At 43.8% G+C, this 26,751-nt stretch overlaps 1 protein-coding gene across 1 annotated transcript in view; it reads left to right on the forward strand.

The window, feature by feature from the left end:
* The window catches only part of ATP9B (ATPase phospholipid transporting 9B (putative)), a 706,895-nt gene that overhangs the window by 618,509 nt on the left and 61,635 nt on the right, over nucleotides 1-26,751 (forward strand). Inside the window, 1 exon segment of the mRNA XM_030211876.1 lies at nucleotides 10,136-10,280. Coding sequence (XP_030067736.1) covers nucleotides 10,136-10,280 — 145 coding nt within the window.

A 26,751-nucleotide genomic window follows, 5' to 3' on the forward strand; every position in this document is an offset into this window, starting at 1 on the left:
TTTTGAAGATTTCCTCTCCGGAGGACGTCTCTCCCTCAGCCTCTGTTGGCTCCGCCATTATGCTGGGGAAGAAGTGCCCACCTAGAACCTTCCACGTGCATGATGCCATGCACACCTTGATTTCGGCTCAATGGGATGTCCCGGAAGCGAGCCTCAAAGTGGTTAGGGCTATGTCCCGCCTCTATCCTCTGCCTGAAAGTGAACGGGAGGCCTTTCTTTGGCCTACCGTGGATTCTTTAATCACTGCGGTGACTAAGAAAACGGTGTTGCCGGTGGAAGGTGGCACGGCCCTAAAGGACGCCCAAGATAGAAGATTGGAGGCGGCCTTAAGGTTGTCCTTCGAGGCGGCTGCTTTAAGTTTGCAGGCCTCAGTTTGCGGCTCCTATGTGGCTAGGGCGTGCCTGACGATTGTACAGTGGGCTTCCCCCTTGGATCCTTCCTTGAGGGCTGATTGGCCGGCCCTGGAATCGGGCTTGGCTTATTTGGCAGACTTGCTGTATGATGTCTTGAGAGCCTCAGCTAAAGATATGGCTTAGACAGTCTCTGCACGGCGTTGGCTTTGGCTGAAGCATTGGTCTGCTGACCACGCCTCTAAGTCTCGCCTGGCTAAGTTGCCTTTTAAAGGCAAGCTGCTCTTTGGGGTCGAGCTGGACAAAATTGTGACCGATCTTGGCACATCTAAGGGCAAGAGGTTACCAGAGGACAGGGCTCGGGCCAGTGGTGCTCGCCCCAGTTCCTCCAAAGGACGGTTTCAGGAAGCCCGTCGGTATCGCCCGGGCAAGTTGGGCTCCTCTGCCCCCTCTTCCTTCAAGAGGAACTTCTCCCCCAAGCAGCATTCCTTTCGCAGAGACCGCCGTTCCGGAGGTGCGTCCTCTGGTCCTCCCCCAGGGTCTCGTACCCAATGACGGGGCCCTGGTCCATGGCCCAGTGCAGATTGGAGGACGCCTGTCCTCGTTTCTGGGCGAGTGGACCAGGGTAACTTCAGACGCTTGGGTGCTGGAAGTCATCAGAGACGGCTACAAGCTAGAGTTCTGCCGACCCTTAGGAGACGGGTTTGTGCACTCTCCCTGCAAGTCTCCGGTCAAAGCTGTGGCAGTGCAGCAGACTTTGGACAATCTGATCCGCCTGGGTGCGGTCGTTCCGGTGCCAGAAGATCAGCTTGGCAAGGGACGTTACTCCATTTACTTTGTGGTACCAAAGAAAGGAGGTTCTGTACGGCCTATCCTCGACCTCAAAGGGGTCAATCGGGCCTTGAAAGTTTGGCGCTTCCGAATGGAGACTCTCCGCTCTGTTATAGCGGCAGTGAAGGCAGGGGAGTTCCTGGCATCCTTGGACATCAAGGAAGCTTACTTGCACATTCCCATCTGGCCTCCTCATCAACGCTTTCTGCGTTTTGCAGTCCTGGGCCGACACTTCCAGTTCAGAGCCCTCCCGTTCGGGTTGGCTACTGCTCCGCGGACCTTCTCCAAAGTAATGGTGGTCATTGCGGCCTTCCTACGAAAGGAAGGAGTACAAGTCCATCCTTATCTGGACGACTGGTTGATCCGAGCCCACTCTTATGCAGAGTGCGGCAAAGCTGTAGACCGGGTGATTGCTCTTTTGAGCTCCCTGGGGTGGATCATCAACTGGGAGAAAAGCCAGCTGCACCCGACTCAGTCCCTGGAGTATCTGGGAGTTCGTTTCGACACCCAAGTGGGCAGAGTGTTCCTGCCGAACAATCGGATTGTCAAGCTTCAGGCTCAGGTGGACCAGTTCCTAGTAGCCTCTCCTGTTCGGGCTTGGGACTATGTGCAGCTGTTGGGCTCTATGACAGCCACGATGGAAGTAGTGCCCTGGGCCAGGGCTCATATGAGACCACTCCAACACTCTCTGCTGCAGCGCTGGACTCCAGTGTCGGAGGATTATGCTGTGCGCCTTCCCTTGGACCCAGCGGTGCGCAAGGCGCTGAGCTGGTGGCTGAGGACAGACAAGTTGTCCGCAGGGATGCCTCTTGTGACCCCGGAGTGGGTTGTCATCACGACAGACGCCTCTTTGACGGGCTGGGGAGCCCACTGCTTGGGAAGGACAGCGCAGGGGCTCTGGTCTCCTGCAGAGGCAAAGTGGTCTATCAACCTCCTGGAACTCAGAGCCATTCGGTTGGCGCTTTTGGAGTTTCTCCCGGTACTGGCGTTGAAGCCAGTACGGGTCCTGTCGGACAATGCCACGGCTGTGGCCTATGTCAATCGCCAGGGAGGTACCAAGAGTGCCCCTCTAGCCAAGGAGGCCATGAATCTATGCCAGTGGGCAGAAGCGAACCTGGAACAGCTGTCGGCGGCCCACATTGCCGGAGTCATGAATGTCAAGGCGGACTTTCTCAGTCGCCATACCTTGGATCCCGGAGAGTGGCAGTTATCGGCTCAGGCGTTCTTGGACATCATGAAGCACTGGGGCCAGCCAAGCCTAGATCTGATGGCGTCATCGGCCAATTGCCAAGTGCCGCGCTTTTTCAGCAGAGGACGGGACCCTCGATCTCTGGGAGTAGATGCTCTTCTCCAACAGTGGCCGACACAGGAGCTTCTCTATGTGTTCCCGCCCTGGCCCATGTTGGGCAGGGTGCTAAACCGGGTGGCAAAGCATCCGGGCCGGGTAATCCTGGTGGGTCCGGACTGGCCCAGACGTCCCTGATATGCGGACTTGATCAGGCTCTCAGTGGACTGCCCTCTGCGGCTGCCAGCGGAGCAGGGCCTGTTGCATCAGGGTCCCGTGGTGATGGAGGATCCCTCCCCCTTTGGTCTTACGGCCTGGCTATTGAGCAGCAGCGTCTGAGGAAGAAGGGCTTCTCAGACAAGGTCATCGCCACTATGCTGAGAGCGAGGAAGCGCTCTACTTCTACTGCTTACGCCAGGGTTTGGCGTACATTTGCATCGTGGTGTGAGGCAGGCTCCCTTTCTCCCTTCACTGCTCCAATTTCTTCAGTGTTGGCGTTCCTGCAAGAAGGTCTGGAGAAAGGCCTGTCGCTCAGTTCCCTTAAAGTCCAGGTACTACTACTACTACTTAACATTTCTATAGCGCTGCTAGGGTTACGCAGCGCTGTACAATTTAACATAAAAGGACAGGCCCTGCTCAAAGAGCTTACAATCTAAAGGACAAGTGAGTAGACGATACGAGGGGGGCAGTCAATTTGGGGCAGTCCAGGTATCCTGGAGGTAAGAGTTAGGTGCCGAAGGCAGCATTGAAGAGGTGGGTTTTAAGCAGAGACTTGAAGATGGGCAGGGAGGGGGCTTGACGTAGGGGCTCAGGAAGGTTGTTCCAGGCATAGGGTGAGGCGAGGCAGAATGGGCGGAGCCTGGAGTTGGCAGTGGTGGAGAAGGATACTGAGAGGAGGGATTTGTCCTGTGAACGGAGGTTTCGGGTGGGAACATAAGGGGAGATGAGGGTAGAGAGGTAGTGAGGGGCAGCAGATTGAGTACATTTGTAGGTAAGAAGGAGGAGCTTGAACTGAATGCGGTAACGGATTGGAAGCCAGTGAAGTGACCTGAGAAGAGGGGTGATATGAGTATATCGGTTCTGGCGGAATATAAGACGTGCAGCAGAGTTCTGAACAGATTGAAGGGGGGATAGATGGCTAAGTGGGAGTCCGGTGAGGAGTAAGTTGCAGTAGTCAAGTCTGGAGGTAATGAGAGCGTGGACGAGAGTTCGGGTGGTGTGTTCCGAGAGGAAAGGGCGAATTTTGCTGATGTTGAAGAGGAAGAGGTAGCAGCTCTGGCTTGCTTCAGGGGTCGCCTGAAGGGTGCTTCCCTGGCTTCGCAGCCAGATGTGGTGCACTTTCTCAAGGGAGTTAATCACCTGCGCCCTCCTCTGCACTCAGTGGTACCTGCGTGAAATCTCAATCTGGTGCTAAGAGCCTTGCTGAAGCCGCCTTTTGAACCCTTGTCGGGGGCATCTCTGAAAGACCTGACGTTGAAAGCAGTCTTTTTGGTGGCTATCACTTCAGCCAGACGAGTTTCAGAGCTCCAGGCGCTATCATGTCAAGAGCCCTTTCTGCAGTTCACTGAGGCAGGAGTGTCTATTCGCACAGTGCCTTTCTTCCTGCCCAAGATTGTTTCTCGCTTCCATGTGAACCGCAGCTCTGTCTCCCATCCTTTCGTAGGGAGGACTACCCAGAGGAGTACTCTGCTCTCAAATATCTAGATGTGAGACGAGTCATCATCAGATACTTGGAAGTGACCAATGATTTCCGGAAGTCGGATCATCTGTTTGTCCTGTTTGCAGGTCCTCGTAAGGGTCTGCAGGCTGCTAAGCCTACAGTGGCAAGATGGGTCAAGGAAGCCATTGCAGCGGCTTATGTGGCCGGAGGGAAGGTGCCGCCTATCCGGCTGAAGGCTCACTCCACTAGAGCTCAGGCGGCCTCGATGGCGGAGGCCGGGTCCATCTCCTTGGAAGAGATTTGCAAGGCGGCAACTTGAGCATCGGCTCATACCTTCTCCAGGCATTACCGCTTGACTGTGGCTGCTTGGGCGGAGGCCCGGTTTGGAGCTTCAGTGTTGCGGTCAGGGATTCCTATGTCCCGCCCTGGGTGAGTACTGCTTCGGTACATCCCACCAGTCTATGGATTGATCAGCATGATGATATGGAAGGTAAAATTATGTATCGTACCTGATAATTTTCTTTCCATTAATCATAGCTGATCAATCCATAGCCCCTCCCAGATATCTGTACTGTTTTTATCCTGGTTGCATTTCAGGTTCAAGTTTAGTCTTCAGTTCCTGTTCAGGAGGACTTCGTGTTCAAGTTTTTTCAATTGGATTCTTCAGGAGTTGAGACGATTTTGTGTTACAGTGAGCTGCTGCATTCCTCGCCCCTCCGTTTTACGGGGCTGGATTGAGACCTAAATTCTGCCGGCGCTCCCTCCCGCTTCGTGCGGCTGTAGGGCAGCTTTGTACCCCTCCCGCTTCGGCGGTGTTAGGGTCAGTCAGCTCCTCCCACGGTTGCGGTTGCAGGATAAGCCAGATCCCCCCGCATCGGCGGGGTGGTGTCCCTCCCCCGCTCCGTGGGGATGAGCTGGACGGATTCCCCTCCCCCACTTGTGTGGGGATGAGCTGGGTTAATTCCCCTCCCCCGTTTCGGCGGTGGTGAGCTGGGCAGAGTGTCCCTTTGTGGGTGTAATTCTCTAAGTGCTGAGTCCTGCGGATGGAGCTTTGATATCGACATACTGAGGAGTTTCCGGCAGCACATGACCACATATAGGGAGGCAAAAGGATTGCTCTCTATCTCCACCTGCTGGTAGATGGACACAACCCACCAGTCTATGGATTGATCAGCTATGATTAATGGAAAGAAAATTATCAGGTATGATACATAATTTTACCTTCCTGTTCCTGTTTTCTTACCAACTTCTCCTGCTCCAATCACATGCACACTATGTGCTCTTTGGCCATTTCCTTATCTCATACACATGATCCCCACTGTTCCCCAGCAATAGCAAGCAAGTTGCATGAAACACCTGGCTTCTATTTTCCCTAAACACATATTTGTGGAGGAACATCTCCTTCTTTGGAAGGTCCTCAGTCTTACCAATTTTTGTCTGCCATACATGGGCCACATAGCTTCAGTTCCTTATGAGTTTCTCCTTGACATGTGATTTACCAGAAGTGCATAACAATATTTGCTTTTTACTGATAATCAAGGCTCATTCACTCTGTATACTGGCCACAATAGAGAGAAACAAAACTTATGCTGATGACAGCAGTTCTGAGTGCTTGCAGGCTAAGCAGAGGAAGGAATATACGTCTCCCTTTTGAAAGGCCAAGAAGAACCGCGGCCTTTCACACCAAGAAAGTGAGGGACTGGGTTCTTCAGAGACTTACGTACTAAGTGTCAGAGAATAAAAGAGCAAAGATAAAAAAACGATATATAAAAAATTGTGACTAGAAAAAAGGTATGGCTAGGAGAAGTAGGTATTACACAGAGGTAGTGTTAAGCAGAGGAATCATTTCATGAGGAATGGAGGGACCATTGACTGTTAGAACCTTAGTAGCATATCTTTTGCAACATGATACAATACATGAGACACCACAACAGAATAAGAGCAATACAGAGAAAACCAAATACTAAGTACAGGAAGAAGAAAAGTAGGAAAAGACCGTAATTGTAAAAGTTACACAGCTAGAAAGCTGTCCAGTCAGTGTCACTTAAAAAATTTTGTTGCAGTGATAGGCAGACAGTCCTGATGACAGAGGAGTCTGCAGTGGCCAATCTTGGTTCTGGTATTGTGAAGTAATGGAGACTGGTGTTGGCAGTGTTCACACAGTCAGGGTTCAAATGATTTAATGTGATTCTTCCTCAGGAAGGCTTCAACTAATACAAAATGATAGTTCTTTGAACCTGCAACATAACTCAAAACAATAAATCAATTAAACAGATCATAGCAAAGAAGGCCTCGGAGTTATTTAGGCCTCAGATTATAAATGTCAGCATAGTTTCCAGCAAGTATAACAATCCACTTAATGGCTGTCCAATTCCTTAACAAAATGCCATTAACTCAATGCTGTTTTCAGATTTTATTCGTTATGCAGTTCTTTATTCTTTATGTAGTTATATTTAATTCAGAATAAAATCAATTGCTATTCTTGTCTTACCCAAAAGAGTATATCATAAGTCATATACATAAGTCTGTGTGCTTTGAAAATGAGCCTCTTTATGTTGTATTAAGGAGAAGAAATTTTGAAAAGAATAACTTTCTAAATGAGTTCATAATGGGGAAGGATGCCACAGTGAATTCCATCCTGATTATTAAACTTGCACTGATGGAGTGGTGTATTATTTTATGTTAAGTAATCAGTCATTGTCTATTGTATTTGATTTATTGTATGTCTGCTTCTGTTTTTGTTAAAGTATAATGCATGAATCAAAAGTAATTTTGTGAAATTTTAATTTTACTTTTTATTTCTAGCTGTGTCCTTTAAACAAGCAATTTAATAAAGCTATGTTTTCACGTTTTTAAAGTACCGGATCATCTTCTCTAAAGGGGCTATGGCATTTGTATTGGAGTTAGAAATACTAACAGAGATCTGAGACTGATTCGGGTTCTTCTCTAAACTATGGTTTTTTCTATGGTTAGATACATTCTAGAAATAGCATATGGAGGAAAAGTGCCATTGCATGATGTAGGTAGTTAAAGAGTTGATATACAAAAACTGTCTGAACAAGAAAGATAACCAGGTAAATTTTCTCCGCTAGTTTTGCATCTGTATATATTCTTAAATCTACCCACTCAGAATTTTAGTGGGTGAATTTAGGCCTGCCATTTATGGGACCCTTTTAATAAGCTGTGGTAGGCTCTACGTGCATGCAGTACGCACCAAAATGAGACTAGCACCAGGCCAGTGCGCCCTCCTTGTGGTAATTTCAGATTTGGCGCACATCCATAACGCCTGGATGAATTATTTATTTCCTCCTGCACGCACCAGTTCCAGCGGTAATCAGCACTTGGGCGCGCACCAACTGGTCACCGTGCATGTAGCGCATGATCCTTTGCCGCTAGATCAATGGGTGGCGTTAAGAGCTCAGGCCGGTTTTGGGCGCGCACTGGTTTAATTTTTACCACAGGCCTTTTTCCCATCCCATTAAAAAAAAAAAAAAAAACATTTTTTTGTAGATGTGGTAAAAATTGACCTGGCACTCACCCAATACACATGCCTACACTACTGCAAGCCACTTTTTACTGCGGCTTAGTTAAAGGACCCCTGTGTTACCAGGTTTACCCAGCTGAATCTGGCCAAATTAATGCTGAATATTGCACTGACTGGATAATTTTGAAAGCCTGTTCCAAGAAAGCATCTAGTCCTAACCTTGTTTTTACACAACTAAATTTGTGTGGCATATGATCTTAAACACAGTAGCCAGCTAAAGGAGACAAAATTTAAATGGATTTAGCTGACTTTAGTTGAGTACATTTTTTGCCTGTTGACCTGACTATAAGAGCTACTGTACTGGGTCAGACCAAAGGTCCATCAAGCCCAGTTTCTGGTTTCAAAAAATGGCCTATCCAGGTCACATAAGCACCTGGCAAGATCCAAAGAAGTAGCATGATTCTATGCTGTTTACCTCCTTCCTTCTAAAAAACAAAATGGGATATCTTCAAAGTTGATACATTCAATTATTAAGTACTATAAATTTTTATACATTGAGACAATATACAGTGGGGGAAATAAGTATTTGATCCCTTGCTGATTTTGTAAGTTTGCCCACTGACAAAGACATGAGCAGCCCATAATTGAAGGGTAGGTTATTGGTAACAGTGAGAGATAGCACATCACAAATTAAATCCGGAAAATCACATTGTGGAAAGTATATGAATTTATTTGCATTCTGCAGAGGGAAATAAGTATTTGATCCCCCACCAACCAGTAAGAGATCTGGCCCCTACAGACCAGGTAGATGCTCCAAATCAACTCGTTACCTGCATGACAGACAGCTGTCGGCAATGGTCACCTGTATGAAAGACACCTGTCCACAGACTCAGTGAATCAGTCAGACTCTAACCTCTACAAAATGGCCAAGAGCAAGGAGCTGTCTAAGGATGTCAGGGACAAGATCATACACCTGCACAAGGCTGGAATGGGCTACAAAACCATCAGTAAGACGCTGGGCGAGAAGGAGACAACTGTTGGTGCCATAGTAAGAAAATGGAAGAAGTACAAAATGACTGTCAATCGACAAAGATCTGGGGCTCCACGCAAAATCTCACCTCGTGGGGTATCCTTGATCATGAGGAAGGTTAGAAATCAGCCTACAACTACAAGGGGGGAACTTGTCAATGATCTCAAGGCAGCTGGGACCACTGTCACCACGAAAACCATTGGTAACACATTACGACATAACGGATTGCAATCCTGCAGTGCCCGCAAGGTCCCCCTGCTCCGGAAGGCACATGTGACGGCCCGTCTGAAGTTTGCCAGTGAACACCTGGATGATGCCGAGAGTGATTGGGAGAAGGTGCTGTGGTCAGATGAGACAAAAATTGAGCTCTTTGGCATGAACTCAACTCGCCGTGTTTGGAGGAAGAGAAATGCTGCCTATGACCCAAAGAACACCGTCCCCACTGTCAAGCATGGAGGTGGAAATGTTATGTTATGGGGGTGTTTCTCTGCTAAGGGCACAGGACTACTTCACCGCATCAATGGGAGAATGGATGGGGCCATGTACCGTACAATTCTGAGTGACAACCTCCTTCCCTCCGCCAGGGCCTTAAAAATGGGTCGTGGCTGGGTCTTCCAGCACGACAATGACCCAAAACATACAGCCAAGGCAACAAAGGAGTGGCTCAGGAAGAAGCACATTAGGGTCATGGAGTGGCCTAGCCAGTCACCAGACCTTAATCCCATTGAAAACTTATGGAGGGAGCTGAAGCTGCGAGTTGCCAAGCGACAGCCCAGAACTCTTAATGATTTAGAGATGATCTGCAAAGAGGAGTGGACCAAAATTCCTCCTGACATGTGTGCAAACCTCATCATCAACTACAGAAGACGTCTGACTGCTGTGCTTGCCAACAAGGGTTTTGCCACCAAGTATTAGGTCTTGTTTGCCAGAGGGATTAAATACTTATTTCCCTCTGCAGAATGCAAATAAATTCATATACTTTCCACAATGTGATTTTCCGGATTTAATTTGTGATGTGCTATCTCTCACTGTTACCAATAACCTACCCTTCAATTATGGGCTGCTCATGTCTTTGTCAGTGGGCAAACTTACAAAATCAGCAAGGGATCAAATACTTATTTCCCCCACTGTATATTAAGGATTTTTTTTCTTGAGCAGGGATGATACATACAGAATTGAAAGCTAAATGCTTCATTGTTTCATTTGAGCTCAGCATTTTCTCTTTCTGTGTTTTTAGTAGGAAGGAGGCACTTTTGTATGAACAAGTGAATTTTTGAAATGTTTTTTGATTACATTTAAATTAAGTTTTGAATAATAACACTGATATTGTTTAGCTGTTTTTTTCTTGCGGTTTAATGTAATACATTAGCATACTGGAAAATGTGGCTTTTAAAACCTGAAGCAAACCAACCAGTTTTTAAGTTGCTGATCCTTTAGAATGTCAAGTAAATTGTATTCTTGTATGTTTGGGTTTTTTTTCCCCTTTCTCTCACAGGTTTGCTTGAAGTATTATGAACATGAGTTTGTAGAGCTTGCATGTCAGTGCCCTGCTGTGGTTTGCTGTCGATGTTCACCTACTCAGAAAGCTCACATTGTGAAACTGTTGCAGCAGCACACAGGAAAACGCACATGTGCTATTGGTGAGCAACTTGTATTGTCAATTAAGCCTGAGAATTTTGATTCCACTAACAAACTTGAGAAATTTAGCCAGTGGATGGCAACAGTGAGATATTCTAGGCAAATACTATTATTGAGACAACTGATTCTAGGGGGGGGGGGGTTAAATTGTTAATTTAAGTGTGTACTAATTGAGTGCTTTGGAACGGTACTAAAATCTGTTTATACGTTTTTAAGTGGATCATATTTTTCACATACTATTATTATTAAAAAATGTAGAATTGGCAGAAGTGCTGGTTGAATGGGAGCTTGAGAACCCCCGATATTGAGACATTTTGCACTGTGTGCAGAGAAGAGTAATTTATATTGTGTTTTAGCCCTCTCAATGATTCTGAAAACTTGACTTTTATGAAAATTGGTATTCAGCCCATCTCATCATTCCAACAATAGCAGTCTCTTACTGTCTGACAGGGCAAGACTGACCACTATGCATCTGCCTGGGGCAGCATGATGCAGCAGTCAGTGTTATGAAGGACATCGCTGCTGGCACATTGCATTCAGCATGCGTGAATTCTCAAACTCGCAGGGTCCTGCTTTTCTGAACTTCTGTTGGAAGGTGCAGGACCCTGTGGGCCTTAAGCATATGTGGGTGTTCAGTGCTCCACACTGGCTACAAAGTCTTCCATAGGCACAGTGCCATGTCAGTGCTGTCCCAGAGGGGGTAAAGAAGGGCCGAGAAGCCACTGAACACTTCAGGGCAGGGAGGAGTGAATGAGAGATATGCTGGACACAATTGGGTGGGGGGAGGAGTAGAGAAGGAGAGATTTGTTAAAAGCCACAGGAGGGAGTAGGGAAAAGATACTGGACTATGGGGTGGGGGTGAGCATATGCTGGATGTGAATTGGAAGGGGTCTTGAGCCACTCTTGAGTGGGGGAGTGCACATTTGAAAGTTTGCCTAGCATGTCAAATACCAATGGTCTGGCTGTGCTATCTCAAATTTACGTATCCTCTCTTAATGCTCATATCCACTATATTCTAGCCTCTCATTTGCAGCAGTTTCTTTTTCTGTTCCCCTCCCTTTTTCACACTATACTCTCCCTTTCTCTTCTCCATAGCCACCATGTCTCAAACCCTCTCCCAACCCTCAGTAGTCACTCTCTTCCTTAATTGATCCCACAACAACAGCACTCACAAGCCCACTTCATTCCCAGAAGTCACTCTTAATGCCTATTTCCTTTTCACCCTGACACTCGCAGTTTCTCTTGTACCCTCTTTCTAGCCAGAAACTTCAGCATCACAAAGCAAAGACAGTACCTTTTCCTCCTTGGCCCTTCGTGGGCAAAGGTAAATGCCTCCTTCCATTATTTCCCATATCCAAAATCAGAGCCTACTCCCCCAAGGCCCTGTGCATGTTGTTGATGCCAGCACCTGTCTCCTTCTCCATGGCCAAAAACTCTGCCTTAGCTTTCTTTTTTTTCTCATTATGAAATTGGAGGAAGCTGCATTCAGATGTTCAAAAAGCCAGAGGTTTCTGACCCCTGATTTAGCATCAGCAGATCACTGGAGGGGAGGGAGAGAGGATTATAATATTGGATCCACCACAAGAATGAGTGATTTTTTTAGTAAGGTTTTGTTGTTGTTGTTGTATCCAGAACACCCAGATTCCCTATCAGCAGTGTTTTATTAAGCTTTTCCCAGTTATAACCGACAGTTGGAAAGCTGACTGTCGCCTAGGAGTGCATGTTTCAGTGTGGAGTATCCTTAAAGTATACTATTGAAACAGGATATTTAGGAAATCCCGATATAGAGGTTTCAATAATGGTGAAAGAGAGCCAGGAGTGTTTTTAATGGGAGAACAAAGAAAAGGATGCAAGTTATCACTATCAGCTTGTAGATGCTAGGAAAAAACAGCATTTGAAGTATCTATAAACAAATACTAGAAGCCTAAAAAATAAGATGGGAGAGTTGGAGTATATAGCACTAAATGAAGAGTAGTTATAATAGGCATCTCAGAGACCTGGTGGAAGGAGGACAATTAATGGGATACTGTGTTAGGGTATAAATGTTATCACAATGAAATTATAGAGAGGATCAAATTGGAGGGGGGGTTGCGCTATATGTTAAAGAGGAAATTGAGTCAAACAGAATTAATATTCTACATGAAATAGATAGCAGTTTGGAATCCTTGTGGATAGAAATTACATGTGTGAAGGGAAAGAGTATACAGGTAGGGCTGTACTACCGTCCGCCGGGACAGAACAGAAGAAATGTTTACAGAAATTAGGAAAGCTGGCAAATCAGGCAACATTATAATACTGGGTGATTTCAGTTACCCCCAATATTGACTGGATAAATGCTACATTAGGGAGTGCTAGGGAGGAAAGATTCTTAGATGTAATGAATGACTTCTTCTTGGAGCATGGTATAAGAGGTAACGGTGTTAGATCTGTTGGGAAAATAAGATCATAATTTGGGCTGATATCTGCAGTGAAGTCACTAAAGAAATCTGTAGCAGCATTTAATTTTTGAAAGGGCAACTGTGACAAAATAAAGAAAATGGTTAAAAAGAAGCTAAAAGCATCAGCTTGCAAAACTTAGGGCTTTAAATTGGACTTGGACATTGTTTAAAAATACCATCGTGAAAGCCCAGACCAGATGTATTCCACATATTAACAAAGGTGAAAAGAAGGGCAAATGACAGCCAGCATGGTTAAATGGTGAAGTGAAAGAGGCTATTGGAGCCAAAAGAGCACCTTTCAAAGAATGGAAAAATGATCTGAATGAAGAAAATGAGAAACAACAAAAGCAGTGTCAAGCTAGATGCAAAGCATTGATCATGAAGGCTAAAAGATAATATGAAGAAAAACAACACAGAGACAAAAACTCATAGTAACAATTTTTTCAGATACATCAGAAGCAGAAAGCCTGTGAGGGAATCTGTGGCACCATTAGGTCATGAAGGAGTAAAGGTCATAGCAGAGAGTTTGAATTAATTATTTGTATCTGTCTTTACAGAAGAAGATATAAGAAATCTACCTGTACCGGAAATGGTTTTCAAGGGTGACGATGTGGAGAAACTGATAGAAATCTCTGTAAACCTAGAAGATGTACTGAGCCAAATAGACAATTTAATGAGTGATAAATCATCTTGACCAGATGGTATACATCCCAGGGTAATGAAAAAACTCAAACACGAAATTACTGATCTGTTCTGTCATTAATCTTTTCTGCAGTACCTGAAGATTGGAGAGTGGCCAATGTAATGCCAATTTTTTAAAAGGGCTCCAGGGATGATCTTGGAAATTTCAGATCGATAAGCCTAACTTCAGTGCCGTGGAAAATAGTGGAAACAGTTATAAAGAATAAAATTATGGAACACATAGACAAACATGGTTTAATGGGACAGAGTCAGCATGGGTTCAGCAAAAGGAAGTCTTGCCTCGCCAATTTCTTTGAAGGCATAAATAAACATGTGGATAAAGGTGAGTCGATTGATGTTTTGTATCTAGATTTTCAGAAAGCTTTTGACAAGTTTTTCATGAGAGAGACTTCTAAGAAAATTAAAAAGTCATAGGATAGGAGGCAGTGTCCTTCTGTGGATTAGATATTGGTTATTGGACAGACAACAGAGGGGTTAAATGGCCATTTACCTCAATGGAGGAGGGTGAATAATGGAATACTGCAGGAATCTGTACTGGTACCGGTGATATTTATCATATTTATAAATTATCTGGAAAATGGAAACACAAGTGAGGTGATTAAATTTACAGATGACACAAACTATTCAAAGTTGTCAAAATGCATGCAGATTGTGAAAAATTAGAGAGAGACCTTAGGAAAGTGAAAGATTGGGCATCCAAATGTCAGATGAAATTTAATGTGGACAAATGCAAAGTGATGTAAATTGGGAAGAATAATCTGAATCATAGTTAACCTGATGCTGGGGTCCATCTCAGAAGTCAGCACTCAAGAAAAAGATCTAGGTGTCATTGTAGACAATATGCTGACATCTTCTGCCTAGTATGTGGTGGCGGCCAAAAAAGGAATTATTAGGAAATGGATGCAAAATAAGACCAAGGTTATTATAATGTCTCTGTATCGCTCTATGGTGCGACCTCACCTTGAGTAATGTGTTCAGTTCTGGTCGGCATATCTCCAAAAAGATATAGCAGAATTAAAAAATGTTCAAAGAAGAGCGACCAAAATGATAACGGAGATAGAACTCCTCTCATATGAGGAAACATTGAAGAGGTTAGGCCTCTTCTGCTTGGAAAAGAGATGGCTGAGGGGGAGATATGATTGAGAAATGAATTGAGAGAAATGAGAGAATTGAATTGAGAGAAATGAATTGAGTTTTTACTCTTTCAATAAGTACAGACTAGGAAACACTCATTTAAATTACATGGAAATATTTTTTAAAATAGGAGGAAATGTTTTTTCACACAAAAGATAGTTAAGCTCTGAAACTCGCTGCCGTGATTACGCAATTAACATCTAGGTTTAAAAAAGGTTTGGACAAGTTCCTCGAGGAAAAGTCCATAGTCTGCTATTGAGATAGAGAGAGCATGGAATGCTGCTACTAGTTGGGTTTCTGCCACTTACTTGTGACTTGGGTTGGGCAGTGCTGGAAACAGCATACTAGGCTAGATGGACCATTGGTCTAACCCAATATGGCTATTCTTAACCAAAAATCTAAAGCCCTAATTTTATTTCTTAAAATGTGTATGAATCCCATAAGGTGGTTTGTAGTTTAATATAATTTATTCTGAAAACATGATTAGATCCTAATCTAAACCCTGAAAAGAGAAAATCTTAACCCCGTTAAATAAATAACTCATAAAGGACATATTTTGATTATTTAACAAAAAGATTCAGTGATAATTATAGTAAAGAGCATATGAATCATTCAGAAACTATTGATACCTCCTTGAGAGACAATAACGTCAAAGAAATATATCCTGCTGCCAAAGTGCTTATGAGTAATTTTGACCTTTTCTTCTATACAGAAGACGTTAGCCCAAGAGCTAACGTCAGGCCTTGTCTCAACATCTCTGTATAAGGTTTAGGTTGAGACTTTGACTTGGCTAATCAAAAACATGAATTCTTTTCTTCAGCCTTTTGATAGTAGATTTACTTAAATGGTTAGAGTCATTGTCTTGCTGCATGTCCCAATTTCGGCTGACCTTTAACTTACAGATGGTGGTCTGACATTCTGTTCTAGAATTTTCTAATATAAAGCAGAATTTATGGTTCCATTAATGATGTCAAGCTGTCCAGTTGCTTCTGATACTGCCATCCCATGCTTGACAGTCAGGATTAGGTTCTTAATTTGGAAGACAGTGTTTGGTTTTTACCAAACAAAACTTTTGTTTTTGTGTCTGGAAAATTTAGTTTTTGACTTATCTGTCTAGAGAACATTATTACAGAAGTCTTATGGTAATCAAGATCCTCTTTGTTAAAGCTGAGGCAAGCAACAGTGTTCTTTTTAGAGAACGGTGATTTCTTCTTAACCATCCTCCCATGAGCATCATTTCCATTCAGTGTTTCCTGTTGATTCACACAACAACCCTTAAATCAGCCACAGTTCACGCATCAACCCTTAAATCAGCCACAGTTCATGCATCAACCTTTAAATCAGCCACAGTTGGAGAGGATTGCAAATCTTTAAATGTTAATGTAGGCACATAAGGGCCCCAGTGTCCAGGAAAGGCATGAAAGCATTGGTCCACATTGGTGCATGGTGCCTGGAGATTGGGGCAACTGCCTCCAAAATCTCATTACTAAGACAATCAGTCATCTCCAAGAACATCTAGGCAATCATATCAGTCATCAAGGTTCCAGTCATCGATACTCCTCAAGTGACCCAGGAGGATCTCATCTCTCCTCCTTCAACTCTTCAGAGAAGGTCTTCCCCTCCGATCTTTCTTCTCCACAATAGAGGAGAAAGTCTTCACCAGAGGACCTCTGCTTCACCAATATTTTTCAGGTGAGTGGCAGTGACCATTCCATTTAAGTTGGAGAAGAGTGAATTGTTTAATGAGTGGAATTCCTGAGGAGAGGTATAGGGATAGAAAAGAGAAGATAGGTAATAAAAAAAAAACTACAGAATGCATTCATTTGTAAGACTGTAAGAGAAGTATGAACTATATGCAACAACAAATAGGGAGCCACTGAACTGACTTCAGGTTATGTTGAGTGTAGGCACCCTGACAGAAGGCATGCAGCTGAGTTTTGAATAGAATGACGTGGAGAGGGATAGTTCAGTGGGAGACCAGCTCAGAGCAAATTGTAAAATCTCAGCAGGAAGTGATAAGAGTGTGAATAATGGTTTTAGTAGTATTTTCAGAAAGGAAGGGATGAATTTGGGTGATATAAAGAAACAGCAGGTTTTACTGTAGCAGTGTGTTAGAAGAATCAGTGATGATGCTGATATCAAGAACTGAGGGGACTGGGAGGATGATGGTGCTATCCATAGAAACAGAGAGTGGGGGAAAAGGGGGGAGGTGTGTTTTAGGTTAATGCAGAATAGTAAATAATACTGTGCATGTATACCTGAGATAATGGAGGGTGAAGTGTCTTGCCAGTGTCACAAGTCACTTTGGCAAGATTTTAACCCTAGATTCTGTGATTCTCACTCATATGGCTCTAAAAACTAGGCAGACACTCCAGATGAGATTAGGACACTAGTAGGCAAGGGAAAGGAATGTGAAAAACACATGGTCAGGTCAAGATGTCTTTAAGATGGAATTGAGAGCTTCTGCAATGGATATTGATGCTCCACAAACTCTCATAGTTGTGGGCGCCATGGGATATGATGAAAAAAGTGAGGTGCAGCAGAGATACTCTGTTTGGTGAAAGGGTCAAAGACTACAGTTTGAGATTTTATACCCTCTTTAACGCTACTTCTGACCCACCCAATTCATCCAGGAAGTATTTTAAGTAGGGTGCCATGGAAACACTTTTGTCCACCCAAAGGATACTATGCCCTGCCCATTGAAACCTGTCAATACCAAGAGGGACCTCAATCTCCGCCCAAAGGGCAGAGGGCCAAAATGTCACAGACAGCTTCTCAGTCAGAACCTGTATTGGGTTTTTGACTGTATCCAGGCAGATTTATCCAGTATGTAAAAGTTTTACGTAATCCATAACCTTGAGCAATTGGGCTCTTGGCAAAGGATAATATAAAATGGTTATTGTGCTTTATGACTTCAATCTGTTTGAAACTGTAGGTATATTTTTCACTAAGAGCACCATGATCAAATTCTCAGCATCAGGTTGTACTTTCCATTCATAGAAACTCTGCTTCATCAGAGTTCAGTGCAGTCAAGCCCTTTTCACCACAGGAAAGAAGACATTGATTTTATTCCAACTATTTCCTGGTCCCAAAGAAAACCGGAAAACTCCATGAAGTCGTAAACCTAAGGGCCTTGAAAAAGTTCCACAAACAAATTCAATACAGTTTCCCTAAGCACCTTAATCCCTTTTCTCCAAACAGGAGACTGGCAGTGCTTTTTACTTCTGAAGCATGCTTGCATCCACACAGAGATAAATCCAGGTGGCCATAAATATCTCAGATTTGTAATAGGGAAACACCAGCTATGGTATTGCATGCTGTTCTTTGGCCTAGTGGCAATACCATGCATATCCACAAAATGGTTATCCATGGTAATGGCCTATTTATTGTATTTTTAAGGTCAATTTATCCCTCCCCATATGGTGATTCACCCCCAATACCTAGGAAGAAATAAATCACCCAAGGCTGCATCAGTTAGGAGTTTAATTAGATACCTTATTTCTTACCAAGTATTTGTACAATTAGCAGATCAGTGATATCTCACTGGGAGTACAGAACATTGCTATACAAGAGTACTGCTATATCTGAGACTCCAAATTATATATAGGCAATCAAACACTTTTATTTATTATTCTCCAAGTATATGTACAATCAATTGCTTATGGGAGTACAGTACTACAGCTACACATAGGTGTTCTCTGTGTCTGAGTCTCTAATGTTTTATTTTAGGGTCTTCATAGGTACATAAGTAATGCCACACTGGGAAAAGACCAAGGGTCCATCGAGCCTAGGCCAAGGGCACCTGGCAAGCTACCCAAACACACAAACATTCTATACATGTTATTTCTGGAATTGTGGATTTTTCCCAAGTCCATTTAGTAGTGGTTTATGGACTCGTCCTTTAGGAAACCGTCTAGCCCCTTTTTAAACTCTGCTAGCTAACCACGTTCTCCGGCAACGAATTCCAGAGTTTAATTATGCGTTGGGTGAAGAAACATTTTCTCCGATTTGTTTTAAAGTTACTACACTGTAGTTTCATCGCATGCCCCCTAGTCCTAGTATTTTTGGAAAGCGTGAACAGACGCTTCACATCCACCTGTTCTACCCCACTCATTATTTTATATACCTCTATCATGTCTCCCCTCAGCCGGCTCTTCTCCAAGCTGAAAAGACCTAGCCTCCTTAGTCTTTCTTCATAGGGAAGTCGTCCCATCCCTGCTATCATTTTAGTCGCCCTTCTCTGCACCTTTTCCAATTCTATATCTTTCTTGAGATGCAGCGACCAGAATTGAACACAATGCTCAAGGTGCGGTTGCACCATGGAGCGATACAACGGCATTATAACATCCTCACACCTGTTTTCCATACCTTTCCTAATAATACCCAACATTCTATTCACTTTCCTAGCCGCAGCAGCACACTGAGCAGAAGGTTTCAGTGTATTATCGACGACGACACCCAGATCCCTTTCTTGGTCCATAACTCCTAACGTGGAACCTTGCATGACGTAGCTATAATTTGGGTTCTTTTTTCCCACATGCATCACCTTGCACTTGCTCACATTAAACGTCATCTGCCATTTAGCCGCCCAGTCTCCCAGGCTCGTAAGGTCCGTCTGTAATTTTTCACAATCCTGTCGCGAGTTAACGACTTTGAATAACTTTGTGTCATCAGCAAATTTAATTACCCTGCTAGTTACTCCCATCTCTAAATCATTTATAAATATATTAAAAAGCAGTGGTCCTAGCACAGACCCCTGAGGAACCCCACTAACTACCCTTCTCCATTGTGAATACTGCCCATTTAACCCCACTTTCTGTTTCCTATCCTTCAACCAGTTTTTAATCCACAATAGGACATTTCCTCCAATCCCATGACCCTCCAATTTCCTCTGTAGTCTTTCATGAGGTACCTTGTCAAACGCCTTTTGAAAATCCAGATACACAATATCAACCAGCTCCCCTTTGTCCACATGTTTGTTTACTCCTTCAAAGAATTGAAGTAAATTGGTCAGGCAAGATTTCCCCACACAAAAGCTGTGCTGACTTGGTCTCAGTAATCCATGTCCTTGGATGTGCTCTGTAATTTTGTTTTTGATAATAGCCTCTACCATTTCGCCCTCACCCCAAATTACCAACTAAAGCCAATTTCTAGATAAAAAAGACTCAAGGCTACTTATGAGAAAGCAATAGGATTACTTGCCAATGCAGATACAATTGATTGGTTTCTCATGAGAGAGCAGCCCTGCTTGCACAAAGGTACTGGCTGTGACTGTCTCTCTCCATTGAAGTAGGAAGTACACTCATTTTTATATGTCCATTCAGGATACAGATAATATGACAGTAAGCACACCGTATTGGATCAATGTTAATGTCATAGTTAATACTGATTGGCTATGGTAATGAGTTGGTTAGTATTTACTGGAAAAGCTAATAATAGGCTAACCCTTCCTGGAATACTAAGTCATCTTCCTGAGTTGTCTTGTTCTGTTTTTCATGAAAACATCTGTGACCACCATGGTGCTAAACGATGTTACTCTGTTTTTCCACTTGCGCCTATTCCCATTCTGCTGCATGAGAATGTCACAGCATCTCAGGAGTTTTACTGTAACCCTAGAGTTCAAATTAGAGTTACAGGCCTGTAAGCTTCTCTGTCATTTTTAGATCCTGAACCAAAGTCAGGCCTTGAACCAAAGCTCTTAGCTATAATGATAATATACATTATTCAAACAGAAATGCACATTTCCCTATTTGGGCAATTGACTGGTCAAAAACCCATCTAGAGAAATAATAGAATCAATGAGCAATCACTAGGATTTTTAATAAATAAATTACCCCAAATCTCACCTGAACCTTCATTTTAATTGCAATGTGTAAGAACTCTGCTAGCAGAGCTCGGGCAAAAGCCAAAGAATCGCCACCTTGATATCCATTGTGAAAGAAATAAAGAAAACTCAGCAAATCTCAGCATGGAGCCTGTTGTTGTTGAGCCTTATGGTTTCAACAATTCAAGAACCTCCTTTGGAACATCTCAGTGTGAAATAAGCACAATGAATGCTACACTCTCTTTAGATTCAGACCACTCGGAGCGTGCAAGATGCTGTCCAAGCCACTCAGCAGTTCAGAGACTCTGTGTCTTGGTGGATTCTTTTTAAAATTCCTCAAACTAAATTGTCCAAATCATAGATTCATCCAAATTGGGCTGGAGATCTTGGGTCAAAAAGCTGCACATCCATGGTCTCTGGTCTGCTCAGGAAAAACTGCAACTATCAGATAAACTTCCTGATTTTAAATGTGATCTTTCACCTTCTAAATGCTTTCTGGGATTGGAAATGAAATCATCCTAATCAAAGCAGTCAGGTAGCTATGATCTACACGAGCAAGCAAGGAGACTGAAAGGATATGAAATTGGGCAGGCTCACGCAGGAATATCTTAAGGGCCACTTATGTGGCAGGAAAGGGAAAGGACAGCCATCCTGTAGCTGAGTCGAATCTTTCAACCACACGACTGGTCCTTGAACAGAGAGAGAGAGCTGAGAAGATATTTCATGGGTGGGAAAAACACAACTTAGATCTGTTTGCCTCTCCTGTGAACTGTAAGTTTCGTCAGATCTGTTCAAAGGAGAGATAACTGACAAACTAGCCTTATATGTCTTCTTCCTAGATTGAAGAAAGTGCTTCCTATGTGTATCCTCCAATTCTTTTAGTAACAAAGACTGAACAGGGAAATATGATACTCTTAGCTCCTTATTGACCAATACAGATCTGGTTCCCGTTCCTGTAGGAGGAGTTTCCCCCAACCCTAATCAATCAGAGTTAGGGACCTTTGTTACATCCCAACATCAGGTTCCTAGCCTTCATAAACAGCAAAGGTGGTCCAAGGAAGAAATAACAGTGAGGAGTTTACCAAAGCAAACTTTATTGAAAAAAGTCCCAACTTGGCCAGGTTTCGGCTTCACCTTTATCAGGGTTTACCAGATTCTTAAATACAAAACTAAAAGATCGCCTCAGTAGAAAAACTCATCATCAGCCAGGTTTATGGTTTACTTTTCTGCTGTATGCAAGATTTTACAAAATAGGATGGTTCTGCACATACATCCTAACTTCCTTCCTAAGTTGTCCAATTTCCCCTCCATGGACAGCATCTCCTCCTGTCTCTCTTCTTTGCCCTCTCTCCCCTTCCTGTCTATGGGCACCATCGCCTGTTTCTCTTCCCTCCCCTCCTCTCCCCTTCATGATCACCATTTCTCTCCTCATCTCTACGATTACCATCTCCCTTGTTTTTTCCATCCCCTAACATAAGACTAGCCATGCTGGGTCCGACCAACGGTCCATCTAGCCCAGTATCCTGTCTCCAACAGTGGTCAATCCAGTGGTCACATGTACCTGGCAGAAACCCAATTAGTAGCAACATTCCATGCTACCAATCCAAGGGCAAGCAGTGGTTTTCCCCTTGTCTCTCTCAATAGCAGACTATGAACTTTTCCTCCAGGAACTTGCCAAACGTTTTTTAAACCCAGATACGCTAACTGATGTTACTACACCCTCTGGCAAAGAGTTCCAGAGCTTAACTATTCGTTGAGTGAAAAAATATTTCCTCCTATTTGTTTTAAAAGTATTTCCAATCAACTTCATTGAGTGTCCCTTAGTCTTTGTATTTTTTTGAAAGAGTAAAAAATCAATTCATTTTTACCCATTCTGTACCACTCAAGATTTTGTAAACCTCAATCATATCACCCCTCAGCCGCCTCTTTTCTAAGCTGAAGAGCCTTAACCTCTTTAGCCTTTCCTCATATGAGAGCAGTTTATTCCCTTTATCATTTTGGTCACTCTCCTTTGAACCTTATCTAATTCCACTATATATTTTTTTTAATACGGCTACCAGAACTGAACGCAATGCTCTATGGGCCCTGTTCACTAAGCCACACTGTAGGCGTGCAAATATTTTAGGTAATGATAGAAATATCCATAGGAATATAATGGGAGTCTGTATCATTAGCTCACGCTTAAAAGTTTGCGCACCTACAGGCGCAGCTTAGTAAACAAGGCCCTAGGTGAGGTTGCACCATGGAGCAATATAGAGGCATTATAGTATTCTCGTTCTTAATTACCATCCCTTTCCCAATAATTTCTAGCATCCTGTTTGCTTTTTTGACCACTGCAGCAGCTGTGCGGAAGATTTCAGCATATTGTCTACAACACCACCTAGATCTTTTTCTTGGGTGCTGACCCCCAATGTGAATCTTAGCATCAGGTAACAATGATTTGGATTGTTCTTCCCAATGTGCATCACTTTACATTTTGTCCACATTAAATTTCATGTGCCATTTGGATGCCTAGTCTCCCAATTTCTTAAGGTCTTCGTGCAATTTTTCATAGTCTACATATATTTTAATAACCTTGAATAGTTTTGTGTTATCTGCAAATTTATTCACCTCACTTGTCATTCTGATTTCCAGATCATTTCTAAATATGTTATATAGCACCAGTCCCAGTAGAGATCCCTGCGGCACTCTACTATTCACCCTCCTCTTTTAAGAGAAATGGCCATTTAACCCTACACTGTTTTCTGTCCAATAACCAATTCATAATCCACAACAGGGCATTGTCTCCTATCCTATGACAGCCTCTTTCACGTCACCTTTTAACCATTGTGGCTGTTGTTTTCTCTTTCCACCTTTGTAAATACATGGAAGTGTCTATCTGGGCTCCCAAGATGGTATATAATAATGTGCATGCCTGATTTAATGCCCTAAGTTTTGCAGCTGATCCTTTAGCTTTCTTTTTAGCCATTTTCCTCTTTTTATCATAGTCAACCTTTCGAACATTAAATGCTGCGACAATAAATTTCCTTTGTGGCTTCACTCCAGATAGTAGCTCAAACTTGATCATGTTATCATCTGTCCCTCTCAAACACGTCTCTATCTCTCTCTCTCTTCTCTCTTTCTCCCAGCTAATCTTCCTGCTCTTTTTTTGAGTTAGAGGTTTCCAATATTTCTGAAATGTCTAGTGGAGTAGATTTCTTCTAATCTTTTTTTAGCTAATGGAACGTAATATATTTGGGCAATAGGAGGCATCTTTTCCAGTGATAATTGTAGTATCTCAGTCAAGTATTGAACAAAAACATTTCTTGGTGAAAGCATAGACAACTTTGGCAAATTTAGTAAACATACATTAGATGCTCTCACCTGATTTCCCAGCGTTTCCACTTCATATCTCAAATCACATTATTCTTTATTATAGTAGAATCAACTTCCTATAAAAGAATTTCTTACAATCATCCCATGTTTGTTTAAAAACTTGTATCTCAGCAGTTAATCCTTGTAGTATATTCTCACTAGTAAAAAAGGCCCGTTTCTGAAACCAATGAAACGGGCGCTAGCATGTGGTTTTTTTTGTGTGTGTGTGTATGTGTCACAGAGTTATTTTGTGTGTGTGTGTGAGTGTGTGAGGGTGGGGTGTGTGTGCAGGTTGTTGTGTGTCTTTTTTTTTTGTTTTGTTTTTTTGTTTGGGGGGTTGGGGGATGTGCTGTGCTATGCTGGCAAAGTGGGATGGATTGGTGTGTGGCTTTGAGGGTGTGTTTCTGTTGTATTGTGTGTGTGGATTTGTCTGTCAAGGAGGTTTGTGGAGGGGGGGTCTTTCTGTTGGTGAAATGTAAATGTGGTTGTAGGGGGGTCAGCCTTTGCTGAGTGGTGGATTGTTTTTTCCGTTTTTTTTTTTTTTTGTGTTGTGCTGAGGCAGCAGTGTTGTTTTAGATGGGCGGAAGGTAGAGGAGCACGTTATTGGTCTGTCGGTATTTTTTGGCCGTTTCAGGGCTGCTGTAGGTGAACACTGGAAGAGAAATGTGCTGTGGGAAGCAGCGCCGTCTTTTCCGTTGGGCTGGGGTTCTGGGCATCCTGGAGGTGGGAGACGGCTTGCCTGAGGACGGGGATGGTTGTTTTAAGTTGGCGGAAGGGAGAGGAGCACGGTCTCGGGCCATCGGGTGGTGATCCGGTATGTTGGTCCATTTCAGGCCGGCTGCAGGGGAATGCTGGAACATACGCTGCGGGAAGCTGTGCCATCTTTTTCCGGGTGCTCGGGGAATCCCCGAGGTGGGAGACGGCTTGCCTGAGGCTGGGGATGGTTGGGCACGGCCGCTTTGGCAAAATGGGAAGAGGAAGGGGGTGGGGAGTTACCTGTAGCTGCTTGAGAAAACGGGTATTCTTTGTTTTGTATTATTAGTTTGCATTTCTGTTGAAGAAAGAGTGGATGCCTTTTGAATGATGGAGGTGGTGCGTTGGTGTGCGGTTGTTTCGTTAGTTTGGCAGCCAGTCTCCTGCGATTCCTAGGCAGGGAAGGAGTAGGGAAACATGCTCCGCGTGTTTCCCTACTCCTCCCCCTTCCTTGGTCGCTGTTTGCTGCTGGCTGGGTCGCGGGTAATCCTTCCAGCTGGGCCGCAGCTTGTCCTGTTCGCCCACGTCCCAGATGGTGACGGGCACGTTGTTTTCCGGCTCCACTGACTCCATGTCAAGCGATCCCAAATATAGTCTGTGCTATAGGCCCTCTGGCACTCTTCAGTACTGGCATTAGGCATTTAAAATTCTTTCTCCCCCCCCCCCCCCCCCCCCCCCGGGTCTATTTTTGCACATACCCACAGCAGGAATATTCTTCTCTCGTTCCAGCGGTGGTTCTGTGCTCTCCGTGCTGCACAGATAATGAGCCATTCTGCTGTGGAATGTTCCTCCCTTATTGTCACGTACTTTCCTCTGATTGGTCCGTCTTACGTTGCCTAGTGTTGCCTGGGAACGGTGTTGTGATGGTCCTTTGTGTTTCAGAATGTTGAGGGTGTTTTTTCTGATTGGTCCATCATGCGAGGCGGGGCAGAGAGACATAGTCAGTGTTGTGGCTTCACCACCATGAATCCATGAACCCTTCAGGGAGTGACTGAGTGACTTCAGAACGTTGTCTTCAGAACGTTGAGGGTGAGTTTTATTATAGTAGATATTCATTCAACACCTTTGTTACTGCATTAAACTTAGGGCATAAAACTTGACCTAGCCGACAGATAATAATAATGTGTATTCAGGACATTTAGGTGCAAAAGTAATCTGACCTGAAATCACATCCTCTGTTGGGTCAAAGGTTGCCAGGAAGCTATCTCATGAAAGGCTAAAAGACTTATGGAATACTCTTCCTTCAGTCCCACCTTGAAATGTGGATGATGGCTTCACTGTGTCCATTGTTCCCGCTTTGTGTTCAGCTCATTGGGCTTGCAACACAAGAGCAAAATGCTCACGTCTCATGGAGAAAATGTACCCAGCTGCAGAAGTGGTGTTCATCTGTCCAGGCTAAGCATAACATCCATAGGCAACCTGTCTCTAATCCAGCTCCAAGTGGCATCCTTTCACCAGACTCCAGCTCTCAGGGTCCTCCTGAGACCTTGTACTGGGGTACCTTTGTCCTTTGAGGTATAGAACTGGATTTTCTCATGCTGTTTACCCATTAGGTAAAGGTTCATATAATAGAGTATTGGAGTAACTCAGCCAGCCACCATCTTGGCTTTGCCCTGAGTACCACCTTAACTAATCAGCCATCCTTCCAAAATTGTATCCCAGATGAACGTGCCGTGATACCTTAGATTGCAAAAAGGCCTCAGCCTATTTGGAGCAGACTTGAAGTCCTTAGAAGATCTGTCCAACTTTCTGTTTCTGCTGAAGACTACAAACATGGAGCTGCCAAAGTTAAGCACATACTATCTAATTCTATCACATACACATCTAGCTTCTCCTACATAAACACACAACTATGGAATGGACTCCCAAATGCTGTGAAAACAATCCAAGACCACCTAAACTTCAGGAAATCACTAAAAACTCACCTCTTCAAAAAGGCCTATCCCACCGATCCAACGTAAATCCCCATACCCAGCAACACAGCATAACCAATGATCGTACTGGATAATCTACTATCCTCATTCCCCTCGACCCCATAACGCCTGATTCACATCTACCTCATTTGACCTTAACATAACTTTGTATTTGTTATCAACCATACTGGCAACCGCCTCTACGGTACTATGTAAGCCACATTGAGCCTGCAAATAGGTAGGAAAATGTAGGGTACAAATGTAACAAATAAATAATTAAATACTAGATAATATCTTTTTCAGTTATGCCCCAGGTAGCCTTATCCCTGGAAGGGCATATTCTGACTCAGCGTGA

The sequence above is a fragment of the Microcaecilia unicolor genome, chromosome 1 (assembly GCF_901765095.1).
Source record: "Microcaecilia unicolor chromosome 1, aMicUni1.1, whole genome shotgun sequence".
In the NCBI taxonomy this organism is placed as follows: Eukaryota; Metazoa; Chordata; class Amphibia; order Gymnophiona; family Siphonopidae; genus Microcaecilia; species Microcaecilia unicolor.